The sequence below is a fragment of the Simochromis diagramma genome, unplaced genomic scaffold, assembly GCF_900408965.1.
Source record: "Simochromis diagramma unplaced genomic scaffold, fSimDia1.1 OVJJ01000304.1, whole genome shotgun sequence".
Taxonomy (NCBI): domain Eukaryota; kingdom Metazoa; phylum Chordata; class Actinopteri; order Cichliformes; family Cichlidae; genus Simochromis; species Simochromis diagramma.
The window spans coordinates 19,524,100-19,547,533 of NW_024387030.1; the positions used below are offsets into that span (position 1 = coordinate 19,524,100).

General features: G+C 40.8%; 2 protein-coding genes across 4 annotated transcripts in view; both read right to left on the reverse strand.

Annotated features, from left to right (window-relative positions):
• Positions 1-13,590, reverse strand: part of ppp2r5eb (protein phosphatase 2, regulatory subunit B', epsilon) — a 48,160-nt gene extending 34,570 nt beyond the window's left edge. The window contains exons 1-2 of one of the 3 annotated variants that reach the window (XM_040041863.1): positions 13,180-13,590; positions 2,757-2,917 (exon numbers count right to left, since the gene is read on the reverse strand). In XM_040041863.1, coding sequence (XP_039897797.1) covers positions 2,757-2,913 — 157 coding nt within the window. In that variant the 5' untranslated portion in view covers positions 2,914-2,917; positions 13,180-13,590. The other 2 variants (XM_040041862.1, XM_040041861.1) reach the window with 2 other exon arrangements.
• Positions 13,591-17,195: 3,605 nt separating this feature from the next.
• Positions 17,196-20,784, reverse strand: wdr89 (WD repeat domain 89). Its single transcript, XM_040041865.1, has 2 exons — positions 20,580-20,784; positions 17,196-19,860 (listed from the first exon to the last, which is right to left on the reverse strand). Exon 2 carries the CDS (start codon positions 19,839-19,841, stop codon positions 18,705-18,707), a length of 1,137 nt encoding a protein of 378 aa, XP_039897799.1. The 5' UTR covers positions 19,842-19,860; positions 20,580-20,784; the 3' UTR covers positions 17,196-18,704.
• Between the last annotated feature and the right edge of the window lie 2,650 nt (positions 20,785-23,434).

Consider the following 23,434-nt stretch of genomic DNA (forward strand, 5'->3'; position numbering starts at 1 on the left):
TGCTGTGTGCTGACAGAGTCTACATATACACATACAGACAGCACAGGTGTCACTCAATATAAGCTTCTATGAGATAAGAGAACAGAACCATTTGACAGTTAGCACAGAGATTATGATTAACTCAGTGCACCAAGTGTAGTAACTTGTTAGTTTTATGTGTAATAGACGATGACCTTAACATAGTTTTAAGACAAGAGAGCCTACTGTTATCTTCAGCTGCCTTCATCAGTCACTTCTGCCTCTTCCTGCATCCTGAGATGGAGCTATGAAGTGACTTTCCCTCAGTCTCAGAGAGGAGGAGGATCTGTCTGGTTTCTGTCTGACAGCATTCCTGCTGTCACTACCAAACCACACCACCACACTGTTGTATTTACTCAGGTGAAACGTCAGTGTAACACATTGTGTATTACTACACCCAGCTACATAGCACAGATGCCTTATTCACTTAGCATGTCACAATGCAGGTTAAAGTTATATGAGATGTGACGTTTGAACACATTCCATTACTTATTAATACACTGAGACTCTTTATCGAACAATTTAGAGAAAATGCCCTTATAATGCGGCATGATCAAAAACATACATATGGGTGTAGATCCGTTTAAATCGATCTTTGCCAGTTCCTCCTAACCTGAGCCTCTGGACTTTCTCAGCGGTTCTATGATAACTTGAAGAGGCCTTATAGGACAGAAGAGGTAAGAAAAAAAACCCCACTGAAAATGTATCCATGTTTCCAACTTTAAACTTGAAAAAACCTCTTGCTTAAACAAAATGTGAGGAGCCAATCTCTGTTCAAGGCAGTTCAAATGTTAAGTCCATTTCATCATGACAGCCAAATAGCTACATATAACAAGAACAAGCTTAGGGTATATTATTATTAAACCATTTGAGGAATCAGAAGATTCCTCATATTTTAACCTATGATCTTCTTATTCCTCACATACATCTTGCATTTAATGAGAACATCTCTAGACTGATTTTTTTTAGCCAGTATTAGACATTTGCTGATATAATGGTATCGCAAACTTATAATGAATGAAAACTCAAAGTAAAGAAGAGACAGGGGAAACACCCTTCAACTCTGTTATGACTGTTGATGTCACACAGCGTGCCAAACAGAGGCCACTTCCCTCTTGGTAAGACACATGCTTTAAAACCCACAAACTCAACAACCAGCTGACCTGAGCAGAATCGGGCAGAACAACTGAGTAATCCATGACTACTTGTGACAATAAAACAAGATTATTTTTAAGATGGACTGTCTTAATACCACAGTAAATTTTAGAATGGGTCTTGTATAACTTGTACAGGTCGTCCTCTAGCACCAACCTGCTCTCTGCAATCATCGAAATGATCTGCCTGTCTAGACATGTCACTAATAAAACACTCGCATACAGAGAATAGTTGGCATAGAAAAGCAGCTGCATTCAAACAGAACTAAACCAACCAGACTATACAGAGCAATGCTACTAAATTTGCCATCAATGGGCAGAGACAAAACACAAGTTGAAGGTGAGTGTCTTGATAAAAAAAAAAAAAAAAAAAAACTTTCTGTTTTAATGAGCCATCTACGCTTAAAGCCCCTGGAAGGTCCCCCTTTTACAAGCCTGTGTTGTGCACTTAAGGTAGGAACGGTGTCCACACAAATTATTCACAAGTGAAAACATTATGCAGTTGCTTATTTCCTGTCAGATACACTACTGGTCAAAGGTTTTAGAACACCCCAATTTTTCCAGAGGGGGGGGGGGGGGGGGGGTGCCACACCCAAAGCCCTGAAAACCCTGAAGAGAAGTTTAACACTACCACGAATGAATCTTCACTTCACATTTAAGACATTTTACTTACCTAAATATCAAACTTCATGGGTTTACACATAACTGTCATCTGCTCTGCTCAGCTTGATTTTAACTAATCAGAACAAATCTTTATTCTGAGTAATTACTGCTGTAGCCGCTTAAGCATAATGGGGGAAATTTGCCATTTGCTGGCTTAGTTTTCACTTGGGGTGGGCAGATTGATACAAATGATCAATGCTATGAATACCATCATTGTTATTGGTATTAGATGAATACCTGTGTGATGTGATCGATAGCCTACTTTCATTTAATTTCTCTGCTGTATGTTCAGAACATTAGATTTCATCAAAGAGTAGACGTGCACATTTTATCCCCCATTTCTTTGCAAAGAAATATTGCAAACTGTGTGCGTTTATGGAGGCTATTTGCTAATGTGGCATTGTCATCAAATTATTTAACACATAAAAAAATGTGAAAAAGAGGAAGTCCCTGAAAGAGCCTCTGACTAGTGTAACAGATATAGAGGCAAAGCATATCCAGTTAGCTTATATAGTGGTGAAAATAATATTCCAGTCATGACTTATCAACTGTTGGATCTTCAGCATTAGTTTATGGTGATTTCGAGTGCTCATCACAGCTGTTATTTCAGCTGATTGATTAATGCTAGACTAGCCTATATCCAGACATTTATATTACATTAATTTAGTCATTAATTTTGAAAAAATATACTTGTGAAATATGAAAATGTCTGAATATAATAACACTTTTGTGTACATTACACGCAATGAAACTGAGTCAGTGAACCAGGGTTCAAATTCAGTACAATTAGATTAACAGAAACAAAGCTAGAGGGGCCTTTTAGATGTTACTTGTATTTGATTTGGTAATCATCCCTTGTGCCTCTCACCCCACAAACCACAGATTTCTCTCACATACACGCAAACATGTGTTTCTACTTACCCTTGAGCAGGGGCAAGGGCGTGAGCTCTATAGGTTTGCCCTGAGAGCGGAACTGGGACGAACTCTGCGACCGCTTCTGCTTGGCCTTCCTGACAGACTTCCGTGAAAATCCGTCCACTTTGTCCACAGAGGGAGCTGTGGTGGCTGCCGAGGACATAGCCCTGGTGAGAGAGACACAGGAGGAAGGGGGGGGGGGGATGAAATCACATTAGACGTGTTCAGAAAGCTCCAAATTTAGAAAGCAAAAGTGATTAACCAAAACACTTTTTCATAGGACAGTTACATTTCATAACACTTTATTTGTGATCATTTTTAATGTCAGTCATCATGCTGCTGGTGCCGTCACCGCTCACTCCCTCCTCTCACTTCTCAGCCAATTGCACGAGCTTGTGTTGATAGCCATGTGCTTCAGTGTGTTGACATCGCTCGAAATTATTTTCATATTTACTGGTTTGTTAATGAAATGCAGTGATTTGTCCAGAAATCATTTCTCTCAAGCTCTGAATTATTCCAAGAATTTCAGCATGGAAAGCAAAAAAAGAAAATCTTTAAAATCATATAAGAGATCAAATAACCCCATCTTAAAACAATTATTTTTAAAAGTAACAAACACACACACATATATAAAAACAACCTATATTAGTGTAATGCCAGTATTGGCTTTAAATTAAGCATTCTCATTCCAGTTTGAATTTAAGGCACAGGAAGCACATTTACAAGTTTTTTTGTGCAAGCGTGTTCGTGCACTAAGGTCATGCAGGTCAAGAGTTCTTTTTTTTTTTGATAGTAAGCGCATGCAAATAGAAAAAAAAAGAAAAAAAAACAACATCCCCTGTTACAGTTTTAGCTCTCTACGAGTTCATTTTCCTGCAGCCAAAGCAGACAGCCTCATTTTCCCAGCATAGGAGACACTTTAGGCTTCAGTTCAAGCATGGTTACAGTACACAAACAAGCGGCACTCCTACCTGCCAGAAGACCATCAAAGTATCTCAAACACACACACGACTTTTAAAAAAAAAAAAAAAAAAAACACACACACAAAACCCACACACACACACACATACACAGCGGCACCGACAACAATGGAGCTGGTTCTGCAGCTGCGAGCTATTGACACAGTCGGAGGAAGCTGAGGAAATGTCAACTGCTGTGTGTGCTGGCTGCTGATTGCATGTTAAAATAACAATTAAAAAAAGAATCTAACAAACTAACTTCTCAAGCAACAAAAACAAGCCGCAGCAGAAGTCACACTTGAGACTACTTTTCTGCACCACACCCAGGAGCACATGTTTGGAAGAGCACACTCAGGATTTGTTTTTGGCTGTCAGAGGTACAGATCTGTAGGGTGGCCACAAATGTGGGTGTGGTGATGTTATATATATATATATTTTTTTTTTTTTTTTTTTTTTAAACCTCTTATGGGGCTAAACTTTTTCTCAAAGTTTCACATCTGCAAACTAACCCTGTTTTTGTGGTCCTCTGGTTACATTAGCATCTATGATGCACACTGCTCAAAGATCTGCTGTCATCCTTTGATATAAGCACGATACCCTAACTCTGCAAACAAGTAAATATTCATACATACACCAAGCTAACATGCTAAGATTTTCATTAGTGTCAGTTAGGCTGGTGTACTAGCCAATTCAGTTGTTCAGGTTGTTCGCTAACAACCTATAAAAATAAAAACAAAACCAATGAAACATCCATTTAAAAAAAACAAATGCGCGCATGGACAGCCTGGAATGTCCGAAGAAAAACCAATAGTTTCAAAAAATGTGCTGCTCTGGCAGAGGCTGAGAAGAAAACTGTAAAACTGACAATGATTCAAATTCGGCCAAAAACTAAAGACATGATCCATTTTTTAAGTTCTTGCAACATGATGCTTTCTGGTGCAAAATAACCAAAAAGCTCAAATAAACCCTCCTTCTTCCAGGTCATCCAGGGGGACGCTGGCAGACTCTGCTTCAGATACCAATGAAGGAACAGAGACACCAAAACACAACATCCCGGTTGCATAGAAAAGTTTCTCAACTTCTGTGAACTGAACTGTGTTCTGATCTTAATCTTAACCTAAATTAAAGGAAACACAGTGATTAGAAGCCTGAGTTGTCACAGTGTCCCCATAAAGTGTGAATCCTGACAACATGTGAACCATCACAACCAATCACAACAAGTTTCAAATAACCTTAGAAGGAGCATGAAGTCATGAACTCATCTTTTGGGCCCTGACCAATTACATGTATTATAGCATGACTTAAAAAGGACCACTCAAGACATCCAGGAAAAACATTTTTTTGGAAGAAAAACGATTCAACGTTGTTGCGCCAGTGTAATAAGTAGTGGTGCAACGGATCACGGTTGATCCGTAATCCGAACCGATCCCACTCCACGGTTCGGAACGCACGTGATCCGAAGATTCGAAAAAGAAGAAAAAAAAGTATGTGTATGGTGTGCGTGGTGGGTCTGTCAAGCGATAGTTATGGCCAGCACTAGCCGTCCAAGTGGAGGAGCAGAGGAAATTGCGGTATTTAAGCAGCCCTTTACTGCCCAGTCCGACCGGGCTAAAGTCATTACAAAAGCTACTGGGGTGTTTAGCTGCAGACAGGAGGCCGTATTCCGTTGTGCAAAACAAGGGGTTTAAACTATGATGAACGTGCTTGAGCCACGCTATGATATCCCGTTGCGCGTCCACTTTAGTGGCAAGATCGTTTCAAGCATGTACGAGCAGGAACAGTTTAAAGTTATGGCTGAACCGTCCCAGGCATCTTCTGTTGCCCTAACTACTACAAATGGGCAGACCTCCAGGGCAACGGAAAGCTACGTGACCGTGACAGCTCATTATATCACAGCGGAGTGCGATATAATGAGCGGTATGTATTATTGTAGGGTCTACCTTACAATATAAAGCGCCTTGAGGCGACTGTTTTTGTGATTTGGCGCTTTATAAATTAAATTGAATTGAATTGAGTGGTAGATACAAAGCCCTACACTGCCCTATATTGTACCATAATTTTTTTTTTAATAATTGCATGGAATGAGTCTTGAGTTGAATGTTTTGAACAGGCAAAAAAGACTTCAATAAGTAAATGTTAATTTTTTGTCTTATTTATTTTTTTTGGTGATCCGAAAATTGATCCAATCCGTGACTTAAAACCATGATCCAATCCGAACCGTGAGATTTTTGATCCGTTGCACCACTAGTAATAAGTAATCACAGGATAGAGGTTGTTGCTGTTAAAGCTTGTTCTTTGAGTTATGAAACTCAGGAATTCAGCCCGTAGACAAAGATAGAAATTAATTTAATCAAAGATGTGAAAAGTACAACTATTTAGTCAGATGTGAGTGTGTTTGGCTTTAACTGACCATATTTCATTAGTACTCCCACTTCCTTCTTGCAACAGTACTGTACATGGGAAAAATACAAAGCTCAATATCAACCACAAGCCACAACAAAACTGGCCTCTGCTAGTTAGCATGAGGCTAATATTTTTAGTTTATTCAGGACATTAGGAAGCTAACTGGACTCTGATTTCAGGAGAGGACAAAGAGCCTGATCACTAACTGACCTGGATGGCATGGGGTGGCTGAGAGGACATAAATTAGAGTGCTAACAAAAATCCTTATATAATAAGACATGAATGAGATGCTGCAGGCTGCGGTCTGTGCTGGCAGCAAATGTTCTGTCAAAGTCAAAAGGCTGTCATACAACATGCCCACCAAGCCTTGTATACAACAGAGCAAGGAGAGTTACTACAGGCTTGGACTTCAGTACAAACACGTACATACACACATCATTCATATGGATAGTCGAAGCCTTTCAAAAGCTCCCTGAGGATGCACCGCTTACTGTCCATCATAGTAAAGAATCTATAGTAGTTATAATGACTGTAGACAAGCAACATGTACATCTGTGGTTCTCTGTGATGAAACTGTCAGCACTGATGCAATATAACTACAAGAAGAAGAAGATAAAAATCAAGAGTGCCAACTGTGAATATAAGAAGATATGGTAAAACAGCCTCAAAACCACAGTCCTCTCATCTTTCTGCTAAGCATTAGATTGAAGATGTCAGTGTTTAGGACAGTTTGTACACATTTACAGCATACTGTCATTACAGACTGACTATATGTTTGTTTACATTACAATGAGCCAGTCAGCAGGAGAAAAGGCAGAGTCCTCCCAAGGACATGGGCTTCCAAATTCAAAAATCAGTCAATCTAGGATGACAATTAAAAGTTCTGGAGATTTTCAAATGGCAAAGCCTCAAGTTTAACCATGAAAAAAGTTTTAACGAGCTATAAAAGAACTTGCTATTGAGCAATCAGTTTTTCCCCTTTTCAAGTTGTAATGCGAAACTACTTTGTTCTTTTTTAAAAATATATATATAGTTTTGCAATTGAAAATCGCAACAGACTGTAAGGTCTTACTTTAAAAATATGGCAAATAGATCCAAAGACAGCTGTCAGTGATAATCATCACAATCTTCCAGGTAAACTTTCAAATATCTATTATCATTGTTTATCATTTGAATGCAGATGGAGACCCTGCTTCAAGCCAGACGTTTTGCACAACTACAACAAATTAGCACTAGCACATAGGTTTAATATAGACAGAACTACCCTGAGCTAACTCAGTGCAGCGCACAACATTCTAAAAGGAAAACAAAAGCCTCAACAGCTCACTTACAGAGACAAACAAGCTTTTTCTATGACGAACTACAGCACATAATAGATCCCAAGGGACGGCTAAACATCTGTCCACTGTGCTGCATGCATCAGACATGAAGCCAGACTTTGATGGTCTGGTCAAAGATAGTCGTGTCATATTCATTATTTCTGAGTGAGTGTATAAGTAGACTTGTCAACCAGAAAAAAAAAAAAAAAACAATCTACCAGATAAGATACAAGAAACCATTGGAGTAGATATTCATTTACAACAGTACTGATGCAACACTTGCTCTAGTTGACACACAACTTCACACAGCACCACTGAGGCTAATCAGGCACAAAGCCCCTCCCCTCACCATGAGGTACGCATATGAACAATATCGCTAACAAACCTCCACAATCATTCTCATAAAGACTGACAAAGAAGCACAACAGGATCAACTATGTAGTTGTTTGAGTCCATAATCAAGTACAGTTTAATCAAAGCTCATAAACTTTAAGCAACAGAAATATGATGCATCAGAAGTCACCAGAAACACAAGTAATAAACAAGGCTGTACATGAATATATTTTCTGCAGACCATTGCTCAAATCTTTATTTTAAAATTTATATATTTTTATATATATTTTTATATATATATATATATATATATATATATATATATATATATATATATATATATATATATGAACGAGAGAGAGAGAGAGAGAGAGAGAGAGAGAGAGAGAGAGAGAGAGAATGGTAGCAAGCAGGCAGTAAAATAAAATTCTAGTATTGTAACAATTCAATGTTTGGCGTGCAGTCATGTAAGTCATGACTGTACGCCAAACAGGATACACAGATTCACAAATGACAACACCAATTATATGACAAGAGAGTCATCTGTCAGTACTATTCACGGTCTTCACTTTCATTGTCACTCAGCAGTTAATGATCCAGCTGTGTGAATGCCTTCTGTTTGGCATCAGCTTGGAAAATACCTCCAGCTAAACACTGATCTCTCCTGTGGTTGGTTAGCATCAGTCAGCCTGGCAGCTAACAAACTTAAAATTCTGCTTTAAAAACAAAAATACTATGGTCGAGGACAACACACGATAGACTTGGTTTGTTTGTTTGTTTTTTCTCTGTTGAAAGATTTCCTGCCATAGTTTTGCCTTTCAAAACTATTCAAATGTGAGCCTAAAAAGTATGTCGGCTTTATCACAAGGCTGACATACCCTACAGTATAAACATGACAAAAAACCTTGCAAATTGACACCTTGCAACTTGTTCTCTGTGCTGTTGCTGTGGGTACAGAGCCTTACAGATACCGGACAAAGCAAGGCTGAGGCGTCTAAAAATCACCTGCACTCAGCGATAATCCCCGGCTAATGTCTGAAAGTGGACTAGCTCTGACGTACGTACTCTTTGACACCTCTTGGATAATCAAGTTTTACTCTTATAAATGGTTAAATCAGCACTTACAGCTGTCTTTTATAATGGCAAATGGTAAATGGCCTGTATTTGTACAGCGCTTTACTAGTAATATATAATATTACATTTTAATATTCTTGCTCTGTTTTGGGGGTTTTTTGGCGTGGGCAAGGGTGGTCCATATCAGCTCCAAGATTCCACCATAATATTATGAAGAGACTTTCCAGCTCTTTGTGTTCATGATTTCAGGCAATACAAGTTTTAATCTCTGCTATGATGACAAAGAGCATCATTCAGCTCCAAAAAATAAAATAAAATAAAAAAGAAACAAGGCAAAGACTTAATTTCAATTTCTACCTGCTACATCACAAATGGTAAAAGTAAACAGTACAAATTGGTGCTTTTCCACTGCAGCACCACTGAAAGTGACAAAATTGCGATTAGTCGCATTCGGAACAATCTAAAAACTGTACAGCCACACTACTTTTCTTACCTGTGGATAGGACCACTGGAATCCCTGTGTACAACCATCAGTGCCTCACGTTCAATCGTTCTCTCTCACTAAGCAGCTAATGGCGACAACACTACACAACACACGAGGGAGAGCAAGACTATGCCGCCTGGTCAGGCGTATGGCACCCAAGCACCAAAGCCATTCTCCTCCCATGCCTCTTACATAAGAGAACAGATGACATCCAAACAGGCTTGGTGAGGGTGGGATTAAAGAACAAGGAGGAAGGAGAGAGGAGGGGTGCATAGCAAGCAACAGGGAGACCAACCGAAAGGGAGGACGAGGAGGGAGGGAGGGAAGGAGGAAGAGGAGGGAGGGAGCTGCTGTACGACAGGAAGTCAACAAACAGGCAATGGCAAGGCCGAAAGAAAGGAGCTGGAGTAAGGGAACAAAAATGCACACACAAATATGTACAGGAATGCAGTGCTGTGGATGAGAGGAATACCAGCTTGAAACATACTATGCAGTCCTATAAAAAACTAAGTACACACTTACTGCTTTCTAAGGAATTAAGAATAGCTACATGCTGCTGATCAAATGCAGTTGGTTGTTGATCATTAGCAAGTGTGAGCACCTCAATAAAAGCAGAAGTTTGAGCAGTTTGCTGGTCTTGAGGATTTGGGTGTGTGCTAGCAATGGGGTGGAGGTGTCTTGAGTTTTTTGCAAAAATCACAAGAGCTACATTTTGGACTCTACAGGCCTCAATTAGCATGTTAAATGTTAAAGTTCATGAAGGTACAATTTAAAAAAAAAAAGATACTCAACAAATATGGCTTGTTTCAAAGTGTTGCCCGGAGAAAACCTCTTCTCTCTAAGAAAAACGAGACAGCATGGCTCAGGTTTGTAGAGTTGCATCAAAACAAACCACAAAACTTCTTAAACAACGTCCTTTGGACAGATGAGATCAGAGTGGAGATGTTTAGCCATAAAGCACAGCACGATGGTTGGAGAAAACCAAACACAGCATATCAGCTGTGTGCCTTATTCTAACTGTCAAGCACGGTGGTAGAGGGGTGATGATTTGAGCTTGTCTTGCAGCCACAGGATCTGAACTGGTCCACCATGAACTAGTATTCTGTAGTCAAACATGACTGTGTGACAGCTAAAGCTTACCCAAACTGGGTCATGCAACAGGGTAATGGTGCAAAGCACACCATGAAAATCTACAACACTATAGCTGAATAAGAACAGAATCAAGGTATTGCAGACCATACCCTGATCACAGAGAGGTATGCATTAACAAATGTTCACAAACCTCAATGAACTGAAACAACATTCTAAAGAAGAGTGGACAAAAATTCCTACAAAGGGATGTGAGAGACTTATAAAGGCATACAGAAAACTATTCATTCAACATACTGCTGCTAAATGATTGCACAAGCTATTGATTGTGCTGTGTACTTAGTTTTTCACAGGGTTGCAGTGTCCAAAATTTTCATAATACGACAAGAGTCATATTTTGGTACAGCCCAACTGCTTTTCTTTTTATTTCATGGAAATAAAAATAATAATAAAAACATTTCCTTGATATAGGCCTGCAAAATCATTATCTACATTGTTAGAAGTACATTCGGCTTATTAAACATCACAGAAGTAGTAGAAAATAAAAAATAAATAAAGTCATAAATAAATAAAGCCTTATGCAACAACAACAGCTGTCTTGGTTTGGCTGGCCAACACTCAATAACATGACTCTGATAATAACTTGCTTCAGAAAAAAGATCCTCAAAGACACTTTTTGGTTGTTAATTAAATTATTTTTTCAGCTCATCCATACCAAAAGAAATCTATAAATGCACAGACTGTTTTATTTAATGTACTTTTATTGTTATTTATTCTACTTTTTTTGCTAAGGAAAACATAAGTGTTCATTATAATAAGTAAAAAAAATTTTTTTAAGCGTTTTTCAATATTTACTGCCAGCAGTAAATGTCATCTTATCAGTCAACAAAACTGAAAATATATGGTGCAGTTCGACATATAAGCAGTCAATATCAAACAGTCCTTTGTGTAAGTTAAACACACGATATGCCCTTAAATCCAATAATTCATCCTGCTTTGCAGCTTTTATTGCCTCCCAAAAACCAGAGTCATGCAAGTATCATGCAAGTCACAGCAACATAAAGAAGACAGGTTACTTTACATATCCATCCAATAAACATTGCTAACAAATTGAACTAACAATACCAGTATGAATCCCTTACTGTACTGAATCCTCATACTTCCGAAAGTCTCCTGTTGCTACTATCAGCTGAATGCTGCAACCTGACAGCCCGTCTAATTGGTGTGATTCATTCATGGGTGAATTGCGCTGTTCACACATCTAAGTACAAATGAACTCAGCAACTTTCAAACACACACACACACACACACACACACACACACACACACACACAAAACCACACAGAGCTGATAAGGAGGAGGCAGTTAATGTACCAGCCTTGTCATAAACACAGAAGACTTTGGATGTTAAGTTATCTGAGTTAAGGTTGGACCTGTTAACAACATGGTTAAACTCTAGAACCTTAAAGGTGAGCCAGATGTGTCACGGAACAGGAGTAAACCCTCCTAAAACACAGACAGTGCAAATATGAGTATATGAAAGGCCACACCTGGCCTCCCATAAATGGCTGGGGATGTAGAGACTAGGCAAAATAAAAGCAAAAGTAGGAGTAGTACGATAATACTTTAAAGTTAGCCCGATGCATTCCACTCATCACCATGCTCCCACCTCTCATCTACAATGTCACTACATTGTTATTAGAGGTGATGATCTCTCTCTCCCTCCTAACGGTTCTATACACATTACTCAACATGTAGAAACAATGGTGGTCTGTGCAAGAAAATATAAGATGACAAGTTTAGAGGTACGAGCCTGTCAGAAACAGCCTCTTAGTGCACAGCCAGTCAAAGTTCATGTAGGATTATCGCCACACCGTTTGACAGTTGGCTTCACTTGACAGGAAAGCTAAACTTGTCTCATGCTGGGTTCATGGGGCTTTTTCAACTCACGAGGATTAAACAGCAGCATTTACTTTGAGCGAACCAGCCCGTGGGCCGCTGCATACAGCAAATAACTCAATAAACCCCAGTTCCTGTACAGTGCAATTTGATGTCACATATTTGCTGCTGTTATCAGCTAGAGCAGCAAAGTAGGCCATCAACTCTAAGGTTAAAAATGAAGCCGTTCGGGAGAGCTGGCGTTAGCTTGGGCAAATCGGGCCTGGCAGCGACAGCAGCAGCAGGAGGAGGAGGAGGCAGCGCAGCATTCAAAACTTGACAGCGCGATAGCCTCACTAGCGTTAACTAGCTAGCAGTGTTAGCATCCCGACTAACCGTTACAAAGCCGCATTGAACGCTAGATAGTCGTCTCCAAAGAACACATAAAGCTCTAAGATAGTATAGCCATGAAGATAAAGCGGCTTTCATTTCAAAGCTTTGAAGCTTTACTTTAGAAAATTATATTTTTGGTAGCTAGCTAACGTTAGTGCAACGGTTATCGCGGGTTAGCTCAAGTTGAACATGTAGCCTTAGCTTAAGACCCGCCACCAGTCAAAGGAAACACAAGAAGCTGATTAAAAGAATGAAACCTGCGATTATATCAAAGCCAATGTGTGCTAATAAGATAGAGTTACCTGGGCGGGCTCGGGCGATCACCCATCATCCCAGATGTAAATACGGGGCAGTGCTAATGCTGCTACCGTTAGCTAGCGCTCACAGACTGACAGAGTGACCAGGCTGGGAGACACACACCGTCCCGAGTCCCGACCCGAGCCCGACAAGCTGCAGCCGACCAAGTGGCTGGTAGCCCTCCAATCGTAGTACTTTACCTTGATCCTCTGCGGTTCGCAACGGAGACGGCGGCGAGGAGTTATCCTATGTTTGGAAAGCTATCGGGCTATTAGTTAGGCTACCTCCAGTTCGGTAAGAACAGCCTTTCCCCAGCAGCGGCGGAGCAGCAGGAAAATCTTTGGCCTGAAACAGCCAAACCCACGAGTAGCCTTCCTTCCAACTGAATAATCCTCAAACTCCCATTAATTACAAAATACACCTACGATACACACAAACGATTACGTTAACGCATTTACATTCCTGTTATTGATTCACTCGCTCGTCTTCCCCAAAAACCCTGGATTTTGGTGTTTTCTTTGCTCGTCTATGATCCGGGGCTGTTTCCTTTCACCCTATTGTCAACACTGCTGGGTTGAGACCATGGCACACATAACAGAGACACAGCGTAGCATGCTGGACGAGCAGCTGAACCACGTACAAAGCTGATTGGCTGCAGGGAGCGATGTCCGCAATTGTGATTGGACAGCCAGAACTGTCAATCACAACACGGAGAAACGAGGCTCCGAATCCGTCGGTTAGGTAGAGGAGAAGGGACAAGGAAAAAGATCGAGGCAGAGAGCGAAGTACAGTGTGTATGTGTGGAGGCTTCACCAGGCAGCGTGCTGGAATGAGGCTAAACCTGTCCGAGGCCCGGCCCTGCACCTCGCTTCTATGTATCCGCATTTTAACGCTCGTTCTGCCCAATCGTTTATTGCACATTTATAAGTGTTTTTGAAGACCTCCTCACAGCCGAGGCGGTGCTGTGTGAAAGACGAGTGCATTTCGGCCCTAGAACCGAAATTAGAGAGGAACACAGCGAGAGTTACATAACTGATATATAGGTCTGTGAATGCGCTATATAGCTAATGCTAGGGCATGCATGGGTGTTTCCTTTACTCGCTCACGTATTGGTTTTCTCTCGCTTGATAGGTTTTTAAAATAACACATTTGCAAATAGTTTCTGCTCCAACTTTACAGCAAATTATACAAATAATTTTTTATTAAAAAAAACAATATACCATATAATTCATATTAGTCACTATACTGGAAACGTGTCAACTGAAGTGCTACATAGGCCTAGCTATATCTTATGTATTTGAATTACTGGTGCATTAACGTGTAAGTAGCAATAATTATTAGTATTAACGCACTGTGTCCGGGGGTAGTTTTATCTAACGTGTGGATTACTGGCTTGGACAATTATGAGGCAGTAGGCCGTGTATAAAGGTTTCGCCCATTTCATACAAAATAAAAAAAAACTTCATACCCCTTAGTGTTTTTCTATAGCTGTTTTCTATGACTGTGGTTGCTTTGCTTTTTTAAGTCGTAATTTTAGTGTCATTTTTCCTCATTTTATGTAGTCACAGCATCTCTTGAGAGATTCCTGCGACTTATTCGTGATTTATTTTCATCTGCTTCCTCATCATTTTCATCCTTCTAGCTGCGTCTCTTTGAGTTTGCTGTTTTGTTATCATTTCCCTCTCTTCTAGTCCTTTGGCATTTTTTAGTCACCCTGGTGTTTCATAGTTTTCAAGGAGTATCTTTGGTGAGTGTAATGTTGGTTGTGATTTTTTATTATTTTTTGGCTTCATTCAGAACTCCACAAGATTTGGTATGTCTTAGGCAGCGAGCATTCTCAGCAGAATCTCTAGTGAAGTGTTTTCTCACCATTGTCACTACAGAAATAGCAAAACTGCATCATATTGACCAGTGAAACCACACTTTGGTTTTGCCACTGTAACAATGAAGCCTGCTAGAGGCCTTGTTCATACTAACTGAAGTAAAATTACATTCACACAACTTAGAGGAACCATTTCTCTACAGCTGTATTTCCCATATCAACACGTTTTAGTAGTAAAACCTAGTTTGTAGCAAAGTTAGCATCACATCTACACTGCTAAATTAGGAATCATGGACTTTATCAACAATTTTAAAAGAATGACTTTAGAAATAGTTCTGTATTATGTTTTTTAAGCAGTCAGGGGTCATATCAATTTGGTTATCAGTGAACAAATAAGCATGTGAGTGACCAAAAATGAGCAGTTAGGCATACAGTGACTTATCAAGAATATAAACAGATATTTAAAAGAAAAGATGATGTTTCTCCATCACTCCATTCTCAGTAATGGTCTCATTGTGGTCACTCTATAAAAACTGTGTGGCTCCATCACTGTCTTTCAGTAATATCTGCAGTTTAAGTTTACTCCTTTCTGTGCAATTATATATATACAGACGTGAAGAAGTCAGTGTTCATGGGGCTTTGCAGTCGTTTAAAAAACCTGTGACTGAGTAGCTCGTAGAACCAATGTTAACAGAAATAGCTCTTTATGGCTTTAATGACTTTATCAGTCTTTCACATCATTGTAGAGGAATTTTACCCAGTCGTCTTCAAAATGTTGTTTCAGTTCATTGGGCATTCGTTTATACTGAGCCTATTTAAGGTCCAGCATTTCAGTCAGCTTGATGCTTTCCTTTTTCAGATATTCTGTTGTAGATCTGCTGCTGTGTTTGGAATTATTGTCCTGTTGGACCATACCCTTGCAGCCAATCTGTTGGACAGATGACCTAACATTTGACTTAAGAAAACTTTGTGTACAGAGGAAGTTGTGGTCGAGTCGGTGACTGCAAGGTGGACGGGTCCTGCAGCTGCAAAACTAGCCCAGATCATCACCCTGTGCTTTATTATTAGCATTTGTGCTGATATGCTGGTACAAGGCTGTGTACATTTTGGCCAAACATCTCCCCTCTCCTCTCGTCTGTCCAAAGGATGTTGCTCCAGAAGTCTTGTGGTTTGTTCAGATGCAACTTGACAAACTTTAGCCACGCTGCCATGTTCTGTTTTGAGAGAAGAGGCTTTCTCCTAGCAACCCTTGCAAACAAGACATACTTGTTCAGTATTTGCTAATTGTGCTGTCATGAACTTTAACGTTTAACTTGTCTGGGCCTGCAGACTCTGAGCTGTGGCTCTTGGGGGTTTTTGTCATTTCTCTTCACGTTGCACAGTCTGACCCTGGGGTGAATTTGCTGTGATGTCCACTTCTGGGAAGATTGTGGGATTATGTTAATGCACACCCAAAACCGCCAAAACCTCTGCTGTTACAGGGCTGCTCACGCTTTCTGATGATCAGTTAATCGAGTGCATCTTATCAGCAGCATGTGGCTGCTACTTACCCTCTTAAATCCTGTGGAAGCAGTGAGGGTGTACTTAGTTTCCACAGAGTCCTGTGAAAACTTCACATTAAGGTACCAAACATTTATAGTAAAACACAGGATGTGAAGTCCTCTCTGAAACTGAGTACATTAGGTACACCAAATTTGGATAGCTTTTTCTTTCCTTTTACATGTAAATATCATTTAGCTTCCAGAGTGAGACTCCAAAAAGACTCGTCTTTGTTTTGTCTGTCTGTATTTACTAATAGAATGTAATGACTCAGCTGATGTTTTCACACTGCAAAAAATTCACAGAGTAATGAATGGTTAAAAGAATGCAAAGATGAAGCCTGAGTCACCGCAATGATCGCTAATGTGAATGAGATTCACCGCATGACTCCACTGGCTAGAATTAAACACACACAGACACTTGCACTGCCAGTCTAGTTATTCCACTTGCTGCCATTTGAGAAGGATAGCTGCAGTCTCAGCGTGATCACACTGCCGGGCAGCTCGGGTGACTTTCAGGAAGTAATCCAGTAATAACAGCTGGCCAGCTGAAGGAATCATTGCAACTAGAAGATAGAAAGTGTAAAAATGGATATAGGAGGAAGATGTCAGTATGTCATACTATACAGTGTAACAAGATTTAATGCATAGTATGTTTCATTGTACTTAGTGGAAATCAGTCATCGGGGAACTTTACAATACCAGTGTAATTAAACCTCACTTATAACAAACAGTTTACTGTTTTTAAGATGTCCTTGTCTTGGAGATGAATCCTTGTGTTTGGAGACGTATTCCTGCACATGGTGGCTCCTATTTACTATTGACTGCGCCACATCTGTGCCACTTTTTACCAGTATTCTGCCATGGAAACCGTTAAATATGTGCCACAATGGTGTTGGAAGATAATCTGGGCAACTTTACTTTACTACAGTTTACTTTTCTTGTAGTTATTCTGCTCATTTCTGACCTTACTGGGGGGTAGGCCTAAATAGCTCTCATTGTGGGTTTGATCAACCAGAGACTCAATCATGTCAATGCTCAGTGTCAGTAGACTGGCAGTGATATGCTGTTTATTAGTAGTAGTAAATGTGAGAATATGCCAAGCAGGGTTACGGATTATTACTTCTTTTTTAAATTCATTGATTGATCCATGTAAAACAAACACCCACATCAGCATTTCAAAGCTGAGAAATCATAAAAAGTCCTGTATTGCCCAACCATCGATTGCGATACAGCAAAATGAATCAAAAACAGCTGAAAATCTGATGCATTGTTTTTTTACAGAAACTGGACACTTCCTGCTCATTTCCAGCTCCAGATTTTTATACTCGACTTTGCTTGAGTAGCTTTGCATGATTCCAGTGTTTGAATAATGCTTATTTCTCTCATCTGTCTCAAACAAGCTGTTTTAACTCCTCTTCTTTTAAGTCAAATGAAAATTTTAAACAGCAGGTGGGCGGGTCCTCTGTCCTCAAGAGTACCATGTCAGGAGCTGACACTGGAGCTAGTTTTAAATTCTAGTCATTTTTGGTTGATTAACTATTCTATTAATTGACAAATCATTTCTAGTCTAAAACATGAGTGACACCTGTCAAGTAGCTACAAAAGAGCAAGGGTGGCAATGAATGTGAATCCCAGCAGCATACGATTATGATACCAACAAACAGTGACGTCTCCTCGTCCGCTTTGTGTCATTTTCTGGAAAACATCAGATGTAAGCAAGCACATAGGGCACAGGACAGATGAATGTGAGAATACAGACATGAAAAGCTGCTTTTATGATTCAATGAACATAAATCACTAAACCAATCAGTGGAAAATGTCCAGCCAAAGAGAACTAAGGCTGTCCAGAGCTCTCAGGATGGTGGCTGGTGATGTGCTGGAACAGCAATTGTAGCCTAAAAACTGAGATGTGCTTCTAGAGAAATGCTACAGTCCTGCGTGCTACAAATATAATAACTATAAAGACTGATTGTTGTGGTGCAGTCACACAGCATGCCAAAGTTTTTATTAAACACACACAGCTCTCTTCATATTAAAATACTTGCCCTGTTTGTTAGCTGGGGCCACCAGATCTTTATCAAAGACTAAAATACAATTTGCCTTTCAAAGTCACCTGGTCACAATTTTCCTGCAAGCTGGTTTCTTTGTAAACACTAAAAAGGTCCACATTCAGGCTGCTATGACACACAAGAATATGTTTTGCTTGTAAACAGAACTGCACAGTAAAAACAACAGCATCTATCAACAGCTGAGGCAAAGATGAACACCATTTCATCTGCTTACTGACATCGTCCTCAGCAGCTGAGCTGCTTTAAATTGTAGGACACAGGGCTGCTTCAGTCAGGTTCACTTTGTTCCTCGGCTACGCCGTCTTCTTTTCTCTGTGGTAGCCGTGTTTTTTATGAGGTCTGGATTTGAGTCTTAGAGCTGACTCGCTCTTCATAGACTCCCTTTTCCCTGGTGTGAGCTCCTCTCCACCCGGTTTCCACAGCAGAAGCTGTGCATCCTCCCCCCCGGTGAACAACGCCTCCCCTGCTGCATCCCACAGGAAGCAGCGCACCGTGGAGGCGTGGCCACCCTCTAGGCTCCTGAGCAGATGAAGACCCCTGGCGTCACACTCCATCAGGTGGAGGTCTCCGTTGTTCTTCCCGCCGACCACCAGCAGCTTTTGGGTGTCCTCTAGCCACCGCCCCCCCACCAGGTAGTCCACGCCTCGCCCGTCAGCCAGTAGAGTCAGACTGCGAGCGTCGGAGGTGCTGAAGATGGTGAGAGGCTCATCTGTATCCAGCTGGCCCAAATCCCACAGGTGCAGCCCCTCATCGTGGCTGAGGCACAGCAGCTGGGTGTAGTTGGCCCCGGACCAGCACACTGAGCTCGCTGATGAGTCGCTGTTGCAGGTGGCGAGCAGCGCATCCTCCTCCGCCCCCCGGCTGAGGTCGAAAACATTAACAAGGCCATCTGTGGAGCCCGAAGCCAGGCGGTCCTTATCCCGGGGATGGAAGCACACCTGTGTGATGTCATCGCTGTGCGACTCAGAGTATACCCCAAGAAGCCCACCTGCCGGTTTCCTGGAATCCCAGAAAATGAGGAAGCTGTCCTCGCTGTCCACTTGCTCAGTGCCGGCACACAGGAGCATGTCACTGCAGCTCAGGTCGAAGCTGCAGTAACAGTGCGCTGGATCGCTTTTAAACTTCTGGGCTGCCTCCGTCCCGGGGTGGCGGACGTCCCACACGCGGACCGTCCCGTCAGCAGAACCGGAGTACAGGAGGTCAGAGGAGGTGTGGCCAAACGTGACCCCGCAGAGCCGCCCATTGTGGCCTTGATACTCTCCCACTTGCTTCAAAGTGTCCTTGTTGTGCAGGTGGATGGTGAAGTTGGAGCAGGACACCGCCAGAAGGCCACTCGGCTGCAAGGCAACATCCAGCAGGTAGGTGGGTTCCTCCGGACAGGACCGCCTAGCGATGGACAGAACTTTGAGTTTCTCCTCCAAACCCTCCATGGAAGCTCCTGATGAGTTCCTAATGAGATGGAATAATTAAAAAGACACAGAACTCTGATCAGCAAATCCAGCAACTTTGTCTTTCACTTCCTGTCAGTGGTTAAAACCCTGCAAGTCCTGGGATCCACCTGTGCCTGCAACTCATCGGTTTTATAATCTAATACAGAGCTGCTTTTCTACAACTGTGTAATAACCAGCAGTTCCACAGCGGTCTGAATGTGCCCATGTTTATTCATGTGGAAGGAGACTTGTGGGAACAGTTTCTCCCACTCACAGATAATTGTGAATATTCTTCTAAATTATGCAGCAATAACAGTGCTCCTACACCACAGTGTTATCAGTCTGTGTGTAGCTTCACTGGGGAAAATACAAAGTTGTTTTTGTTTTAATATATCCTAAACCTCTTCTTTCTGAAACACCAAAGTAAAACTGCTTACAATTCAGTCTCCTATAACAAGACTCAATAGCAAATGTATATTATCTACAGCTTTCTTTATTTGCTACATACATACGCATATGAGAACACAGCTGATGATGTTTAATAAATTGCCTAATCCAACTTTGTAATTCGGCCCCAAATTAAAACACTTCCAAAACCGCTCCATTATTCATGTTTTAGCTCTAAACACGAGTTTTAGGGATTTTTTGGGGGGTTTGGCGCTGGGGTCTGTAGCTCCACGTTCATCGCTGTGTAGTGAATGTTATCGTGTCGCGTGCTGTTAAAGCCGACTTTCCTACCTGCTACAAATGAAGGGAAACTCCCGGTGTGTTACACACTAGTGTTTGGACACGTCCGCCGCCATTCTGGACACAACACAACAGCCCACTGCCACGTTATTACAATAAAAGACTTTGGCGTTAAAGCTCTTAAAAACACGTAACTGAGCTCATTTCACCGAAAACTACGCATGGAGGAAGTGCTTTGTGTCACAGTGTGTACAGACCGGGTGGAAACGTTCTTTATGACATAGTTCCGTTCGTGCGTTTCGTACTTATTACTTTTTTCCATATTCTGTTTTTATCTTTATTTTTAAAATATTTATTATGAATTTATTTCCCTCACAGTGCACTTTATTATAACGTTGCTTGTGAATAGTTTATATTTAATTTTTTTTAATAAAATGAAAAATGTGGGAAATGTAGATCACTATTACACTGTGCTTACGTAAGAAAAGACATAAAAACTGTATATATTTACATTTCTTGATTTTTAATTTATCTCAGCTAAAAATTGTGCAAAAATGTCTGTTCTCTCTTTCTCTCTCTCTTTAGAATTTAAAGGGTTTAATGTATCTCTGCAGTGAGTCAGCCAGTCTCAAGGCTTGGATTTAATCAAAGAGCAGAACTGAGACGTTATACTCAACAAGTAAATTACGAGGTCCTTAAACTGAGACTTGATTCATCATGCACCGGGGTTTCGTCTAATTTATTTTGCAGAGGAAAGATTAATCAGCTTATTCAAGAAACACAGCTGCCGCGCATCAGAAATATAAATTAAATATGTAAAACGACCTATGAAGCGTTGCAGCAATCTCTTATTATATTTTTCTTCAATTTTTTCTTCTTAAATCTGTCTTTTTTTTTTTTTTTTTCGCCTTTGGCAATTTCAGATGGCTTTTTGTTACAGACATACTTTTAAAAAGGGAACAGAACAAGAAACTCAAACATATCATCAAAACAAAGGGGCAAAGCTGATCTGTTTCTACTAGAAGGATTGCCTTAGGATGAAATAAATTCAGATGTGATACCTGTGTCGTCCAGCAGGTGGCAGCAGGAGCAGCTCTCACAGGTCTCAAATTGTTCGAGGCTTTCCAGCTGACCCAAATCTGACATTGGAGCCACACAGAAACAAATTAAAGACAACCTCAGTCCTTCGGGGGTACTGGAGTAAGAGGAGGAGAGTGAAGGAGACTTTTTCCTTTTTATTATCCGTCATTTCAGACAACACTCACACAGCTGACATGACTCACTCTTGTTCTGAAGTCTTTCGTGTTTCTCAAAGCTCTTTATATAATCCCACCTTCCTCATATTTGCATCTGCTTCAAACAAATCTACTTGCTTTGCCTCTCAATTTGCATCTTTTTGTGGTCATTTAACGTGTGTTCATACTCACTGTGCATCACTTTGTATTCTGGTTTTTGACACAGTGCCCCTGTGCGGCACATTTTAGTCTTTTTGTGGGTCTTTTGTACTCATTGTCATATTTGTTTGCAGTTTATTGTTTATTTTGCATTACTTTGTCATGTGTGCTTTGTGTTCCTCAATGGTCCATTTGAGTCTTTTTGCACCAACACTTCACTTTGGTATCATCTATCATCTTTACAGTCCTTCATCTTTTTTGATGACTCTTTGTGGTAATTTTATGTCTCTGTTCTCACTTTTGGTGTTTCTATGGCTCTTTTGTGCCTCTTTGAGCATTTTTTGTGTGTGTGTCTGCAACTTCAATTTGTTTGTGTTGTGAACCTCAGTGTCTCCTGTTAACCTGGAGACAAATGAAGGATTGTGAGCAAAGGTTAACTACAGTTTGAAGTGTGTGAAGTTTCTGCAGCTTTAGCCCGGACTGACACACTCGTCTTTCCCAGTAAAACATCCACAAGGCTTCAGCCGCAGTCTTGAGCGCTGTCACGTTCTAAAGCAAAGGAAAAAAAGAAGTAAGAGAAAGTCTTTCATGTTCAGGCCAGTAGCTGGAGTTTCTCTTCCCCTCCTCAGCTGAGCAGCTTTGGCAGAACAAAGTGGAAAGTTGGTCCTCCTGTGACACATCACAGCTCTGCAGCAGGAGAAACAAACACAGAAGAGACTGCGTCATCAAAAAAAACAACAACCCAGACAGTCAAGTTCTTATGCAAATAGTCACCTGTTCACATGTTCTTTTACATATGGACTGAATTTGACCCATTTCAGGATTACTGTCCTCACCAGCACAGGTTTTGCTTCGTGAGACTTCCTGATTAAAGCCGCTGCAGTTTGGTGACAGATGAATCAGAGGTCTGTTAGTTTTTCCATCATGCCTCAAAGCAAAGCTGGGCTGACATTCACACATGCACACACACACATACACACAAATCATTTATCCATGATAAAACAAAAACACTGAAAGTTTGGGATGGCTGCATCCAAAGCATGGGAGAGCTGACATCACACAGAACAGTTTAGGTGGACCTGGATGAAGTTATTTGTTGAAAATTTCTTTGAACACCTTTTAAAAGCGGGCAGCTTAGTGGCACCGTAGTTCGCACTGCTGCCTCACAGCAAGAAGGCTTTGAGGTCAAATCCACCATCTGGCCGGGGGACTGTCTGCGTGGGTTCACTCTGGCTTCCTCCCACAGACGTCCAGCAGCTGAAGGTGGCCTGGCAGAGCATTTGGTGATGTCCATGGATTCTAGACGTCAGGCAGTCACCGAGTGCAAAAGGATTCATCCAGGTATCAAAAACATTTGTTACATTTCAAATTATTCGTTTTGATCCTCTGACTATTATAAAATATCTGTAGTTGAAACCAAAGTAATGTAAAATGTTGTAATTCAAAAAGTTTGTAAAAACCCCTCAAATTAAAGTTCCACGTGTGCACTTGACTCACATCTTATTTGATTTA

What these genes read in the sequence shown, in the direction of transcription:
- wdr89 (XM_040041865.1), bottom strand. Translation starts at nt 19,841, where the DNA reads ATGGAGGGTTTGGAGGAGAAACTCAAAGTTCTGTCCATCGCTAGGCGG.